This window comes from Numenius arquata, chromosome 2 (assembly GCF_964106895.1).
Source record: "Numenius arquata chromosome 2, bNumArq3.hap1.1, whole genome shotgun sequence".
NCBI classification, from domain to species: Eukaryota; Metazoa; Chordata; class Aves; order Charadriiformes; family Scolopacidae; genus Numenius; species Numenius arquata.
In genome coordinates, this window is record NC_133577.1 from 59729433 (window position 1) to 59744893 (window position 15461).

A 15461-nucleotide genomic window follows, 5' to 3' on the forward strand; every position below is an offset into this window, starting at 1 on the left:
GACACACAATGGCCAAAGCATCTGGACAGCCCCTGCAAAAGATGATGTCCAAGAGCACACATTCCTCCACCTGCCTTGGCTCCGTTCAACCATGGGATAAACCAACCACGGGTATTTTTCCAACCCGTGTCCCTTGTCCTGGTGTTTCTATATGATACAGACCTGCAAAAAGCACGTGAGTCTTTATAGGTCCTAGCATCATTATTTTTCATGGCTGTGGGTATGAGGCAAGGGACGGGAAACTCTTCATGAGCCGCTGCCAAAGGAGGTTTAAAGAAAGAAGAGTCAGTGGGAGCATTTTGGAAGCTGGGGCTTGGTATTTCATTGAAGTGCTGCACCTGACAGAAAGGAAATAAACACAGTCATAAAAGAGATCCCAATGTCTAGACCTTTCATTTCAAATTGCAAAGTCAGTAAGACTATTTATTTCAATAAATAGTCAAGAAGGTATCTTCAATCAAGTGACAGCTCATTCTCATACTGCAATTAAATTTGAAGCTCAATTACTATTGTATAAGTCAATGGCATAGACAGGATTATTACAGGAAAATCCCCAGGGATGCCAAGACTGGTACAGAGAGGTGGAAGGGAGAGATCAGTGTGGGCTTTTATGGCTGTGCTATAAAGCTGAGTGCAGCCCTGACTGGGTCCTGCTGCTGTGCTGTGCTGGTCCTGCTGGTCCTGAGCTGCATCCCTCAAGGCGCTCATCAAGCATCAGTCAGGCAATTGCCAAAAAAACCTCATGTTTCCTCCTTGCAAAGGAAGGTGTAAAGCCACATGCGAGCGGGCGTTAGCCCTGAGAAAAATCAAAGCAGGCTGCACATCATCTTCTGAGGCTGGAGCAGGCACTGCTCCCCACTACATCTCTAGGTTGTGCCCTTACCTGGCCGCCCTTTGCCGTTGCCGAAGTGTGGCTGAGTGCTGCCAGGCAGCTGCGGGTGGAAACTCCAGCACAAACGTGCACTTGCATGCTATTAGCTCATTAGCCTGCCGGGTTGCCGAGCACCTCTTCTCTCCCCTGGGAGGAGAGTTTCTCCAGCTGCGGCAGAAGCGCACAGCCGTGCCGGGCTGTGCTGGATGGGTGGAGGGAGGCAAAGCCCCGGCACCGGCAGGGCTGAGTGCCTCACGGGGTGAAGGACCACCCCTCCTCACTGCTCCCCAAGGACAGGGTCAGACACGTCTGCTGGTGTCCAGCTTGCAGCTGTTTTCCCTCGGCTCATCTCTAGTTACTGCCCAAGAGCTGAACTTCATCCTTGTGGCTTCCAAGTCCTCCAGCTGCTTCTCCTGTTTGTACTGAAGGAAGAGAAAAAGGGACCAAAGTCACTGTGTGTTCCCACTCCAGGGGACAAGCGAGAAGAGTATCATCACATTTATTTGGCTTGTCTTTCACGAAATAATTAAAAAAAAAATATCTCAACTTTTGGAGAACCTGGGTGGTTATCCTAAGCATGGGGGGCACACTGCTGGGAAGGTGCAGCAACCGTAACCGCCTTGAAGCCTCAGTGCAGGGTGAGCTCCGGGCACTTTTGACCATGGTGCACTTCTTGTTGGAAAGCGGGGATGCGTTTTTTTGCCCCATTTGAATTTGTTTGTGAAGTTCAAAAGAATACAGCACTTCTAAGCTACCAATAGATAAGTCCAAGATAATTCATGTGTTTTTCACAAAAAACCCCGGTACCGATAGAATTACTGCTCACACACAAAAAAAATCCCCATTGTAATGCAATTCAGAAATTACATGATAATTTCCTTTCTTAAAAAAGAAAGGTATCTTTCCTTTATCTCTCCTTGCCAAGTTATGTTTGGTCATGAAGAAGTTTCTTGCCCCTGTCTTTCCTTTCTAGCTGTCTGCTTTGAGTTTCCCTTATGAGGAAAGGCTCAAAGAGCTGGGGCTCTTTAGCCTGGAGAAGAGAAGGCTGAGGGGAGACCTTATCTATGTTTACAAGTACCTAAAGGGTGGGTTGAAGGAGGATGGAGCCGGACTCTTTTCAGTGGTTTCCAGCGATAGGACGAGGGGCAACGGGCACAAGCTGGAACATGGGAAGTTCCATTCAAAGATGAGGAGAAACTTCTTTCCGGTGAGGGTGCCAGAGCCCTGGAACAGGCTGCCCAGGGAGGTGGTGGAGTCCCCTTCTCTGGAGATCTTCAAGCCCCGCCTGGATGCAGTCCTGAGTGATGTGCTCTGGGCAACCCTGCTTTAGCAGGGGAGTTGGACTAGATGATCTCTAGAGGTCCCTTCCAACTCTGACAATTCCCTGATTCTGTGATTCCAGCATGGGACCTTGTGGAAAGCCTGATGCTAAGGGTTTCAGTGGGAATCATGGATTTGACCAGCTGCCCACGACCAGACAATGTGACCGACCACAAGCTTAACCACACCACTGCCACACCACCACTGGTGCTCAGTGGCCAGCAGAATGGTGTGCCTTGATTTCTCTTCATGTGTACCGGTGGGCACGCAATGGTGTCCCCTTGGCGCTGGGCGCACATCCTGTGGATGCGGGCTTACGCTCCAAAAGCCTTTCCTTTGAGCGGAGCAGGGGCAGCAGTGACTGCCACAGCTTCTCCTTACTGCGCTCTCAATGGGCTTTGGTCTCAGTGCTGGGGATCACCTCCAGGCACAAGAAACCAGCCCAGGCCCCATTGTCTCCTCAGCACTTCATCCGCCGCCAAGGAAAGTGCCAATTAGTGCCAGCTGTGCTGGGCTGCTTGTTGCGGGGCCAAGAGGGGGCCTGGATCTGCCCCCACTCTCTTGTTTTCTCTGTGCAGCATCTTACTCCCATTGATGTCCAGGGATTTCTTGAAAAAAAAAAAAAAAACAACAACCTTATTCAGACAGCTTGATGTTCAGTGCCCTGTTTTATTTCATATGTTTGAAATATAATAGATTATTAATAAAATAGAACAATGGGGTAATAACTCCCCATACTATGAAGATGATGAGGAGCCAGAGCAGTCTGGCTTGGGCGATTTGCAACCCTCTTGCCCCTCTGTAGTTACAAGTCCCATGGCTGCTTTCTGAGTCCAGCACAACTGGTAGGAGAAAATAAAGAGGCATCTCCTACAAGTAACTACTTTTGGGTTTCAGATGTTGCCAGGGTCAGGGTGCCAGCAGAGTAAGCTGTCTGAGATGTCACCAAACAGCAGCGACATATTTCTCAGCATAAAGTATCTTGTTTAGCCATGATTCCCGAATGGTGGGGAGCTTTGCTGGGGTTTAAGCCACCCCACAGGAGTGAGCTGGTTAATATATGCCCATCCTCTCACAAATGCTCTGCTGCCGAGGCATGCGCTTGAGGTGTGTGCGTGTGTTTGACCATGATGTGGGACATCTGTCCTCCTGTGAGATGTCACTCTCAGCCTCAAGGTGCATCAGGGTGTACTTTGGCACCAGGGCACCATACCCCCCCTCAGGCCACTCTACCCCGCCTGGCTGCCGGTGGGTGAGCAGGACTCGTCCATGCCCTTACCACCTGGGATGGTTTGAGCTGAGGCAGTACAAATTAGTCCTATTTCTAGTAAGAGGTGACTTACCTTCAGAGTCACAGTGCAGGGTTTTGCATGGAGTCAGGAAGAAAAGCTGGAGGTGGAAAAATTTTGTTATGGAGAGAGGGGCAAAGCAAATGATTTTTTTTTTCTGAAGACATTGCTTCATCAAACAAATCACTATCCCCAACCTCCCAGTAATTCTCAGGTGCCAGTTAGCTCTCCTAGATTCACAAATGGCACGTGGGAAACACCTTAACCAGTTATTTAGCCATAGAGTATTTGCAATTTATAGCCAACTTCCTTAGAGCCCTGCTAAGTCATTAAGCAGCCTTGTGGTTTGAGCAAAGGTTTAGGAGCTAGGAAAGTCTGGGATGAGTCATTTGCTCACGCACTAGTGACCTGAGCAGATCAGTTGACCTCCTTGTGTCTCAGGCTGCGAGACCGGCCACCAGGAGCTGGCTCCCTTGCAGAAGTCAGGGGTTTGCCTGGCTCCGGCCAAAAGGAAGCCCCCGGTCCCAGCGGCAACGTGCAATGCACAGCCTGGGTGTCCCAGAGCCGGGACCCTACAGAGCTGCAACCGTTCAGACTCCCTTGGTGGGGGTGTCAGCCTCAAGCCCTTTGAAAGCCAGGGAAAGACTTTCAGAGATTTCAGTGCGCTTCAGATCAGGACTCGCTCACTGCCTTCCAGCGTCTGTCTGGCTTTTGAATAGCTTGTATAATAAGTTATAAATGACAATTAAAACATAAAATGAAGAGGGGACCAGATGGCTTCAGGCAACATTTAAAAATACCAAGACTGTTTCTAAATGCAGATCACCAGATCCAAAACAGCCCTGGGCAGACTTAGCTGAAGGTTATTTGCTGGCCTGGCTGAAAGGACATGTGTGGTCTCAATCAGTTCTCAGAAGATGCTGTTAAAATGACATTTTCTGGCAAAGGCAGGAGGGAGGTGCAGGACTTGGGCAGTCCTGAGGACACAGAGCTTCATTCCTCTCTTTTAAGGGGATTGTTGAAGGCTGTTGGGTGAGCAATGACAAAGGCAAGTTGGATCGATGTCCCTGTTTCACCCTGAAGAAGGTGAAATGCTGTGCCGGAGGTTGGATCAGGGGAGAGGAGCTGTGCAGTGTCCTGAGTTCCCAACCGTCTTCTCCTAAGGATGTGGCTGCTCACGCCATGGGTATTATTGCTGTGGATACCTACCACCAGCAGTGACAGTGCTTTGCTCCTTTCCCTGCCACCTTAGCTGACGTAACTTCTGTCTCCAAAAATTTGGCCAGATGGGAAACGTTATGGGGACCCCATAAGATAATTTGTCACTTGACTGGGGAAACTGTGGCTGTGACCCTCTGGCTGAGGGAAGGTCATTGGAAAGGGAGCTGTCACCAATAAAACTGGACAAAATGAAAGGCATTTCCAGAAAAAAAGAGGTGATCTGGCACCACGATACCTGCCTAGATTCAGTCAGTACAGCTGAGACACATTCAGGCCCTGAGACAACTTTGTGCATGTCCTCCTCGCCTTGGAGGCGATAGGCCTGGTGGGGAGGTGGGCATGGGTCTACCTCCATAAGCTCAGCGGCCTAACGCCCCAGCCAGGGTCACCGTGCAAGGCCAGGCGCTTAGAGATGCGACCTGCTATTATGATGTCCCTGCTGCAGAATAAGCTTCCCATCCAGAGATTGCATTAGACTGGATTCCCTTCTCCTGGAGAGATGGGAACCAGCATGGCCCATGGGGAACCAGGTTCATTTGACCTGGGCGTAGCACCTGAGCTGAAGTTTGAGCCAAATGAGAACCAGCAGGAGATACACCCCATGTCTTACTCGCATGAAGACTTCCAAGCTAGGTTAGCTACCTTTACCAGCTCTACACCACAGCTTACAGAGAAGCAGATGGATGAAACTCTATGGCCTGCACTATACGAGATGTTTGAGTGGATGATCACAGTGGCCACTTTGATCTTTCTAATTAATAGTTCCATTTTGCCATGTTAAAAATAAGCTTGACTATCATTTGCTTTTGCTTTTTGCTTTCCTCTCTTGTACATGCTCCCACCTCCCACTTTCAGCTGAGCCCGGAAGCAGAAGTATCACATTACTATGAGAGAAGCTAGTTTTGTGGTATTTCCATCCCATCCAGAGCCAGGAAACGTGGGCAATTTTGCAAGACAGCCTGTACTCAGTAAATTTCCAGCTCAGTTTATATTTCTGTATTTATTTAGATTCGTGCTAACCATGTAAAAGAGCAGACAAACTTTCAAAAATACAGATTTCACAGACCAAGGACCCTGTGCAACATGTTTTTCACGGGACTGGTAGCTTCTGGCTAAGCCCTCTCTTCTGAAAAGACACCCAAGATTGACAAAGACATGGACAGCTAACTTCTGATAACATTAACTCTTTACTGAAAAGTAAACTTTTGGTAAATCCCACCAGTAAAATCACCATTTCTGGTAACATTTTCTGTACCCTTGAGACCTTCCATTGAACTTTCCTTCCTTCCTTTCTTTTTCTGCATGATAAATTGTATCTGTAACACATTGCATTTACAACTCTCACAGTCTCTGGCTGGGTGCACGATACCCCCGCTAGCACCTTCCCACGCCCCAGCTAAGCAGCCAGGGACCTGGGCAGATGTTTATGCTTGCATGGGAAGCGCATAACAGCTCCGGGGACCAAACTCTCCTCTCTTGACTCTTCTTGTCCTTCAGCAGCAAAGTCCTGCCACAGGCAGAAAAATCTGCATTTCCCATGGGGATGGGCAGCACTCACAACACCAGCTGTTCTGCTTGTTTAGGTCTACAGCCAACCCATCCTTATTTCTGCATGCCAGTGTTCCCAAATACCCTCAGATTGAACTGCGTGTGCGCAAACCACATAACGCATACACACTCAACTCTAAAAACTGAAAGATGAAGGGTTGGGAGAGTTTTTTGGAGGCACCAAAAATTCTGCTGTCTTTATCGAATTAGGGTGAAAACTTTCATGCCAGATAAAGGCGCCATTACAGCCCTCTGGTGGGCTACAAATGGGCCTGAACCAACCTCAAAGCCAGAAAAGTTGACTTGAAAAAAAACCCAAACAAATTCTGAGCCGCCTGCTATCGTCCAACACCAACTCAATACTGAAAATGGGGTTTTTTTGAACCTGTTTCAAAGTTGCCCTGTGCTCTGCTGAACACAGCTGTGGGTCTCTGCAACAGCGCCGGAGCTAACACAGTTCCTGGGTGTTTCGTGCCACAATGCTGGTGGGGAGGGGAAGAAAGAACAAGTGAATATACCCTTATTTCTTTGATAAGAGAGCAAATGCTCCTAGGAGAGGATTGTGAAATTCAGGTTGACATATCACAGTTGAAGGCCATTACACAAAATAATGATGACATGCAAGAGTCCACGGTTTACATGGCAACTTGGTGCTGCTGGGAGCAAAGCCTGTAGAGCATGCTGCAGACTTCGGGGGCCAGAAGGGAATATTTTATATGGGATATGGAACTTTTGGGCTGCAACCGGCTCCCCACACTGCTCTCGCCATCTGGATGAAATTGCAGGGTTGTGAATGGGGGGGTGGGGGTTGTGACAGGGCCCGTGTACAGCAATGCCTCGGTTGACCCCACAGCCTTGCACATGGGTGTGAGTGATGCCTCAGAAAAGACCATGTGGCCACTCTCTGCTGCCGGCTGCAGCCACAGCCTTCATCCTGCTGCCCAAGGCAATGGCACAGCTGCAACGATGCTCTCCTTCACTGCAAGCCACTGCAGAGCTGGGGCCGGGTCTCAGCCTGGCTCAGGCAATGGATCTCAGCTGGTTCCCACCACTGGGGCATGGTTTTCTTCCAGTGGATTAGGTTAAAATTTGGAACAGAAGCCATTCATCTGCTAGAGAGCAGCCCTGAGGAGAAGGACTTGGGGGTGTTGGTGGATGAGAAGCTAAACACAAGCCGGCAATGTGCACTGGCAGCCCAGAAACCAACCACAGCCTGGGCTGCATCAAGAGAAGTGTGGCCAGCAGGTTGAAGGAGGTGATTCTACCCCTCTACTCTGCGCTCATGAGACCCCACCTGGAGAACTGTGTCCAGCTTTGGAGTCCTCAGCACAGGAAGGACATGGACCTGTTGGAAGGGGTCCATTGGAGGGCCACGAAGATGATCAGAGGGATGGAGCACCTCCCCCATGAAGACAGGCTGAGAGAGCTGGGGTTGTTCAAGCCTGGAGAAGAGAAGGCTCCGGGGAGACCTCATAGCAGCCTTCCAATATCTGAAGGGAGCCTACAGGAGAGCCGGAGAGGGACTCTTTGTCAGGAAGTGTAGTGACAGGACAAGGGGTAATGGTTTTAAAATGGAAGAGGGGAGATTTAGATTAGATATTAGGAGGAAATTCTTTCCTGTGAGGGTGGTGAGGCACTGGAACAGGTTGCCCAGAGAAGCTGTGGATGCCCCATCCCTGGAAGTGTTTAAGGCCAGGCTGGATGGGGCTTTGAGCAACCTGCTCTAGTGGAGGTGTCCCTGCCCATGGCAGGGGGGTTGGAACTCGATGATCTTTAAGGTCCCTTCCAACTCTAACCATTCTATGATTCTATGATCTCTTCATATCAACTTTGCTACCTCCGCAGTTTGTTTAGCAGGCTATAGATGGCTTCAAACACCAGCCAAGGGGTTGAAGATTGTGCAATAATTTACCACAAGGGCTTTTAAAAAAAACCCCTCTGCTCATAGCAAGTCAGCTACTGAATGTGTTAGTCGATAACCTGATCTATGACATTTAAACAGAATTATTAAAGTCATAAGGACAAGACACTACAGTCTGACTGCGCTCCTACAGATTTAGCTCATTGGCTTGGCTTCTCAGGTAACCACTCAGCTGGTGGTTCTGGACGTGCCCAGGTCTCACCTTACCTGACTGGCAGTGGACGAAGGCAGAGACACAGTGAGAGGTGGGGGTCATGGAGTAAGAAACCTACTATAGAGAAAAAAAAAAAAAAAAGGTAACTGGGCTGTTTGCAGCAAGAGAGACACATTGAAATAGCAATGTTATAAAGGCTACTTGTCTTGTGCCTGCTTCAGACCGAAAAAGTAAAGCATATAAATAGAGCTGCAAGTGTGAACCTCTGATAGCAATACACTACTCCACATTTAAAACCCCTGGAGCTCAAGTTTCTTTTTGGTCGTTTGTGATGATTTTGTGCAAATACAGGACGTTCAGTTACGGGCGTCTGCAAACAGGAGTCACGCTGCCGGTCATTCCTGTGGGCATCCCAGGACAGCAGAGAGGTTAGCAGCCTTAAATCTGTTTTCTCCACTTAAAAATAAACTTGGCAGCCCTCCCCAGAAAACAAGCACGCTTTTCCCAAAGAAAACATCCTCGCCTGCAGATGCTTTTGTCACAGCAGCAGAGATGGTGAAACCGGAGGGGCCGAATTTGCTCGTCGACAACACTGGTGTGAGCCTGCTGATGTCTGCACAGCTGATGCTGAGGAAGATATTTGCTCCCTGAAACACCCTTTTGAATTAAAACGTACCTTTGGGGATAACATTTTAAAAAAGAGAAGCCTCAACATTAGGTTCTCAGTTCTGCATGCAAAACTGCTCCCATTTGGGTTTTGGAGCTTCAATCTGCTTTGGGGGCTTCTTTTAAAAAATACGACTGTAATCTTAGGCTGAAAGTCTACTGTATGAAAATCCAGTTTCTCTTAGGACATACTTTTTGAAGAACAATCTAAGAAACCTAGTAGCAAACAAGCCCCTCAATCTAAGAAACCTAGTAGCAAACAAGCCCCTTTCTATTTAACTTTAAAGTCATACCACAGAATATAAAAGAAAGTTGATTCTACTCAGAAACTCAGCAGGTTGGTATAACAAGTGCACAGAAGCAACAGCATGCTCTATTTAATAGGATTTTTCTTAATTAATTAGCAGGCTTTTTCTCAGTAAGATGAGGCCTCATTCTTTTCCTCATAAATATTGACTTTCTGTAATAAACACCGCTGGAGAAAAAAAAAAGCCCTTGTATGTCATAGTTCCCCTGTCATAGGTTTGCAGGGCGCTTCCTTTTTTCACAAGACCACACATTTCCTCAGCCGGAGCCGTCTCAGTTGACAGAGACAGTGGTTGTTGGCTGTTTGTCTTCCTCAATCCTTTCACCTAGAAGAGAGGGGAAAACCCCTGGTCTCTCTCTCAACGTGCTACTTGAAGGAGCTACATTAGAAAAAAAAAAAAAAAAAGCACCAAAAAACTCACACACGCAAAAGCCCCTACCCTAATAAGAGAAGTCACAACAAGCCTTCAGCCTCTGCTTTTGTATCATTTGAGGGCTGGATTTCCAAAATTAAAGTCTTGGGCTGGCACCAGAAATGCGTGATGGGCAGTGAGAGGTTCCTAAGCACTACCACCAGCTCTGTCTTGAAAGGTCATCGCCTGGTGGAGGCACAGATCTCCTCCATGGGCACGCACACCAGCGTGCCTATGGCATGCTCCCTGCTGCTCGTGACGTGGCTGACAGCCCTGCTGGGACAGCCCCGCTGCTCCCTTGAGGGACGTGCAGATGAGATGCCACCTCGTTCCTGCTGACTGCAATTCGTCACGCTCAGGATTATCAAAGCCTTGCAGTGAGTCGTCAACTCCTCATGGCAGGAGGAGCTTCCTGAGACAGAGCTTCCCCCCCGGTCAAGAGCTTCCCCTGGTGCAGAGCTAATGTGCCTCAGGCACCAGCAGAAAACCCTGAGGCTGTTTGGCTTGAGCCTGTGCCTCCCCATTGGCAACACTCACATCCATCACGCTACCTGCTCTGCCCACCTTCAGCTACAGAGCGAACAGAAAGCGCTCGAGCAAACTATACACCTAACTGCCACCCAACCTTCAGGAGAGGTGGCAATCCGACACAGTCTCCTGAACAGAACAATTTGTGCCTGAAATAAATTAAATCCTCACTTTCATTGCCGGATTCAGCCTCCGTCCATTCAGGACTGCCCCGATGCCATCTGCTCGGTCGCTTAAGAAGAAAGGCATGCATACCCACAGCCTGGTCTCCCACGCAAGACAACTGACCTGGGTTTCCCCGCAGTCTTCAGTTCAGCAACACACATTTCCCCGCACCTCCAGCACCAAGAATAAGTGAGACAGACATATATAAAATGACACACTTTATTAAAAGTTACAGTCAGCAGCAACGGACATATTTACTTAAGTAGATTTTAACTGTCAAGGAGCTTATGATTATAAATCCCTCTAAGGCATTAAAAGCTCTTAGATGTTTTAACTTCTTTGCAAGCATTTCATATAAATAGGTAAGGTAAATGATGCTTGCCTAAGAAAAGGATACCCCAGCTGCATTAAACAAAGATATACATATATGTATAAAACAATGATTTTTTTGTTATAAACTCATTGATGGGGATATTTCACAATCTTTAAGGCTTGCGCTCTGACCCTGCAACTATTATTCATGTAAGAAGTCTCCTGTTTAAGTTACTACATACAAGTGTACAGATTGCTCACACAGATGAGAGGTGCAGGGCAGGGCCTCAGCTTTGGCAGAATCAGCAAAAATGTCAAAACACTCAGTGAAATATATTTACAATCTGTGCAAGTAGCATCGCCTACTGTTATTGATTATGGAGGTCCCTCTCGGAAGCTAACAACAGCAGAAAGGCACCGTGCAAAAGCCAGTTGGCATCTGTTACCTCCCAGTTTTTGACGTTGCAGCTTTCCCTTCTGAAGAGCAGTATTTGGGCTCTTGAGCCTTGGGGACATCATCTGGGGTGTGAGACAGAGAGAGCACCAGCAGCACGCGACTGCAGGCCTGAGCTCAGGGCACAAATGCATCAAGTCTCAAGTTTTTCCAGCTCCAACGGCAGAAATCTCCCTTGATGTGCAGTGGTTCATTTGCTTTTTCCAAGTGTAAACAAGAAAAATGTCAACCATTTCCAGTATTAGCCAACAACCCACCCCCCCCAATAAATAGTGACCATTTAATTTATCTTTGTTCCATTAAACCATGCCTCTAATAAGCGTATGTGTGGGGAAGAGGAAATTGCTGTTGAAACAGAAGCTGTGACTACATCCGATGTACTGCATAAACTAATTTGAATTAAAACAGCTGCAGGGTCTGATTCTCCAACTTACCACTGGCTTTACACTTGTGTGCAACTCCTTTGGCTTCGTGATGTACAAAAGGTCTAGTCAGAAAGGCAAGCCTGGCTTTATGTTACTCTGGTGGCTGGTTACCGCACGACGTGTGGCTGGTGCAAACTCCCAGAATCAATTCACGGCAAGTTTCTCAGTGCTGGACACCAATAGGTAAATGAAGCCCCATCCTCACTTAAGGAAGGCGTTTTCACCACCACGGAGACTCTGGAGTAGTAGCATCAAGACCTCATACATAGTAAGAGTGTAGGAAAGGCACTCTCCAAGCTTTATATCCTCTACTATCCTCTACACTCTAAGGGGACAGAGCGTATCCTCAGCAAGTTTGCTGATGATACCAAACTGGGAGGACTGGCCGACACTCCAGAGGGCTGTGCCACCATCCAGTGTGACCTGGACAGGCTGGGCAGAGAAGAACCTCATGAGGTTCAACAAGGGCAAGTGTAGGGTCCTGCACCTGGGGAGGAAGAACCCCAGGCACCAATATAGGTTAGGGGTGGATCTTCTGGAAAGCACTACTGAGGAGAAGGATCTGGGAGTCCCGGTGGATAGCAAACTTTCCATGAGCCAGCAATGTGCCCTTGTTGCCAAGAGGGCCAATGGGATCCTGGGCTGCGTAGGGAAGAGTGTGGCCAGTAGGTGGAGGGAGGTCATTCTCCTCCTCTGCTCTGCACTGGTGAGGCCACAAGTGGAATACTGTGTCCAGTTCTGGGCTCCCCAGTTCAAGAGAGACAGGGAACTACTGGAGAGAGTCCAACGTAGGGCAACTAAGATGATTGAGGGATTGGAGCATCTCCCTGATGAGGAAAGGCTGAGAGAGCTGGGGCTCTTTAGCCTGGAGAAGAGAAGGCTGAGGGGAGACCTCATCTATGTTTACAAGTACCTAAAGGGTGGGTTGAAGGAGGATGGAGCCGGACTCTTTTCAGTGGTTTCCAGCGATAGGACGAGGGGCAACGGGCACAAGCTGGAACATGGGAAGTTCCATTCAAAGATGAGGAGAAACTTCTTTCCGGTGAGGGTGCCAGAGCCCTGGAACAGGCTGCCCAGGGAGGTGGTGGAGTCCCCTTCTCTGGAGATCTTCAAGCCCCGCCTGGATGCAGTCCTGAGTGATGTGCTACAGGAGATCCTGCTTTAGCAGGGGAGTTGGACTAGATGATCTCTAGAGGTCCCTTCCAACTCCGACAATTCCCTGATTCCATGAAAATATCTCAGTCGTTCATTGAAGATAACTGCTTTTCTGTATTCTGCTCTGACCTAGCAGCTTTCCTACCATAAGTTCTCCATGCTACGGCTGCATCTGCTCTGCTCTCCAAATACCAGACTGTTCTCTGGTCTTTGGAGTGGAAAAGGTTACTCCAGCCTAGGAAGAAAAGACACAGCACTGAACAGGTCAACCGAGCTTCCGTTGCCTCCACACACTTCCTCTGCCTGGGAATGAGCTGACGTCTGGCTGCAGCAAGGCTGCGAGCCCGACACCAGCAGAGGAGTTGGAGACGATTTAGTCTCCCTCCGCTCACTTTCATGGTCTTTTGCCATTCCTGATAGCGACCTTCACCTTAGCACATGGAGGCAGAGTGCTGGCTGAATGTGGGAGAATTTCTTGCAGGAAAAATAGACCCTAAACCTGGAAATAGCGATCACCTCTCACAAACAGGATGCTCTATGGACTAAAGGACAATCAACAGAAAGAGATTTTCTTTCAGTGAAATACACAAATCCTTGCTTTCCACGCAGTATTTTTGAAGGATGCGATTGCACTCAATGGGAAATGTTTTAATGGCAGAAGAATCAGACCGTAAAGTACATTATTTTTATCTCAGCCACCTCAATGGCACAAAAAAAAAAAAAAAGAGATGGCTTCCAAGAACAGGTTTGAGTTTGGGATGAAGAGTGGGAAATGCCCCTTCCTTCCCTTTACTCTAGCTCTGTTGGTTTGAATTATGCCTTAAATAAGGCAACAGAATTTCTTCATGGAGAAACTAGAAATAGTGGAGCCAATAATATTTTCACCTTTGATCAAAATGGAAATGTTACAGGGGGAAAATCATTGCAAAAATGTTTTGTTTCAAGAAGTGACTCTACGTAATGGAGATGCATTTTCAAATGCACCAAGGACAATTAAGTACCCAAACCCGCCAAACATGAAAGCGAACTGGGACCAAAACTCCCATGTGTGCCCCTAAATCTCTTCCTAAAAGAGAGAGGAGCCCTCTTGGGCTCTGTGGAAACCCTGCAACTTTTCTTTTAAAGCCATCCTAGGAAATACAGAATACAGCAGAAACCGGCACAGCTGACTTGGCTGCGTGGCTTTCATAGAGCCTAGAGCTGGAAGGAGCTCCTCCAGCATTGTCCCCTGTCCCCCGTCAGCCAGGCCTATGAGGAGAGGCCACTCCTGCAAGGCCCTGAAAGAGGAAGGGTGGGAAAAGGCAGGCTAAGCCCATGAGCTTTAGCTCAGAAGGAAGCTGGCAAAATACAGTGCTTATTTACTCGAGGCAACTCTCACCAAAGACGAGTTTACAGAAGGTAATGACACCATTACAGCTCCACAGAGAAAGAAATTTCTAAGCTTTTTAAAAAAAGCAAAATCCCATACACGCTTCAAACTACAGGTATAATTTTTTTTTTTTTTTTCCCCCTGAATCCTCCATTGGAACTTGAATTTAAAACACAGTTTAACTCCTCAGTATGTGAAATCTCACGGCCACATTAATCGAGAACATCTGAAGCCAGGAGAAAGAAATCACTTCCAGTTATGTTGTCAGTGTTATGTGCATAACGTTCCCACAGCTGTAGATCCATTGTGCTCCATGTTATAAATAAGAAATTGCATGGTGACAGCTAAAATTCAAAAGCGTTAATGTTTCTCTTTGCAACTCTTTTTCTATTTTTTTTTCCTTCCCCGTTCCTTCCCCCCCAAGTCTTTTGAGGTTTCTCCCCTTTCCCTCCTAGTAGAAGTCACCTGAAGCAACATCATTGCTTACCCAACTGTCATATTTACAGTAATTAAAATATTGTAAATGCCAAGCAAATACGACTAACGTCGCTATTTGGCAGATAAGCCAGAAATGACTTCTGTTGCTTCCGAACCAGGCTGTTGTATTTGCACCGATAAACATTTCTCCTTCTTCCGCTCGTCTCGGTTACCCCCAGCGCTTCAGGGAGAAGTCTCAAGGCAGCTCTGGAGATGTGGCCAAACGCTGCCCCGATCTCTGCCACGCTCGGCAGCTACCGCCCCAGCCACCGAGTTGCAGAGCGCGGATGCAGCCGAGTCGGGCGCCGTAAAGGAATACAAACGAGCTCCCTTGTATCTCTGGCATTCTAGGTTGCAGTCCTTTTCAACCATGAAAAACAGCTACAAATTGTTCCCAGAGCTAAACCACTTAACATCTTGGCACTTGGTTGTTTTTAACTTTGTAACAATAGGCACTGTTCACTCCTCTCAATCTCAGCTTTTTATTCTATAATAAAGCAGGAATACTGATGAAAGGCTAGTCACGGCTTCTCCCCGTGGTATCAGGGTGGTGGCATGTGATGATTCACATGGGGTGTGTTTGATCCAAGAAAGCCCAGCCTCTGCTTATTCTTCCTTTGTTCTGTCATCTAAGGTGGAAAGGCAGAAAGACAAGTTGAGAATTTTTTTCCTTTTCTTTTTTTTTTTTTTACTACTATTTAGCAGTCGTAGAGCAAGATACATATAAGCAAAACAATAGGGAGTGGAATTCTTTTCTTCAGCCCTGAAAATTACAAGTAAGAGATGCCTTTGAAGTGGGAGATCCGTTTCCTGCAAAGTATGGACATTTTATTCTCATTTTATTCTCATTATTCTTATCCAGCGGCA

The 15461-nt window shown here is 47.7% G+C and overlaps 1 protein-coding gene across 3 annotated transcripts in view; it reads right to left on the reverse strand.

The window, feature by feature from the left end:
* Nucleotides 1–10612: 10612 nt before the first annotated feature.
* ITPR2 (inositol 1,4,5-trisphosphate receptor type 2) overlaps nucleotides 10613–15461 on the reverse strand; it is a 298404-nt gene continuing 293555 nt past the window's right edge. For all 3 annotated transcript variants that reach the window (XM_074165726.1, XM_074165736.1, XM_074165717.1), the window contains one exon: nucleotides 10613–15223. In XM_074165726.1, coding sequence (XP_074021827.1) covers nucleotides 15137–15223 — 87 coding nt within the window. In that variant the 3' untranslated portion in view covers nucleotides 10613–15136. The remainder of the gene's footprint in view (nucleotides 15224–15461) is intronic.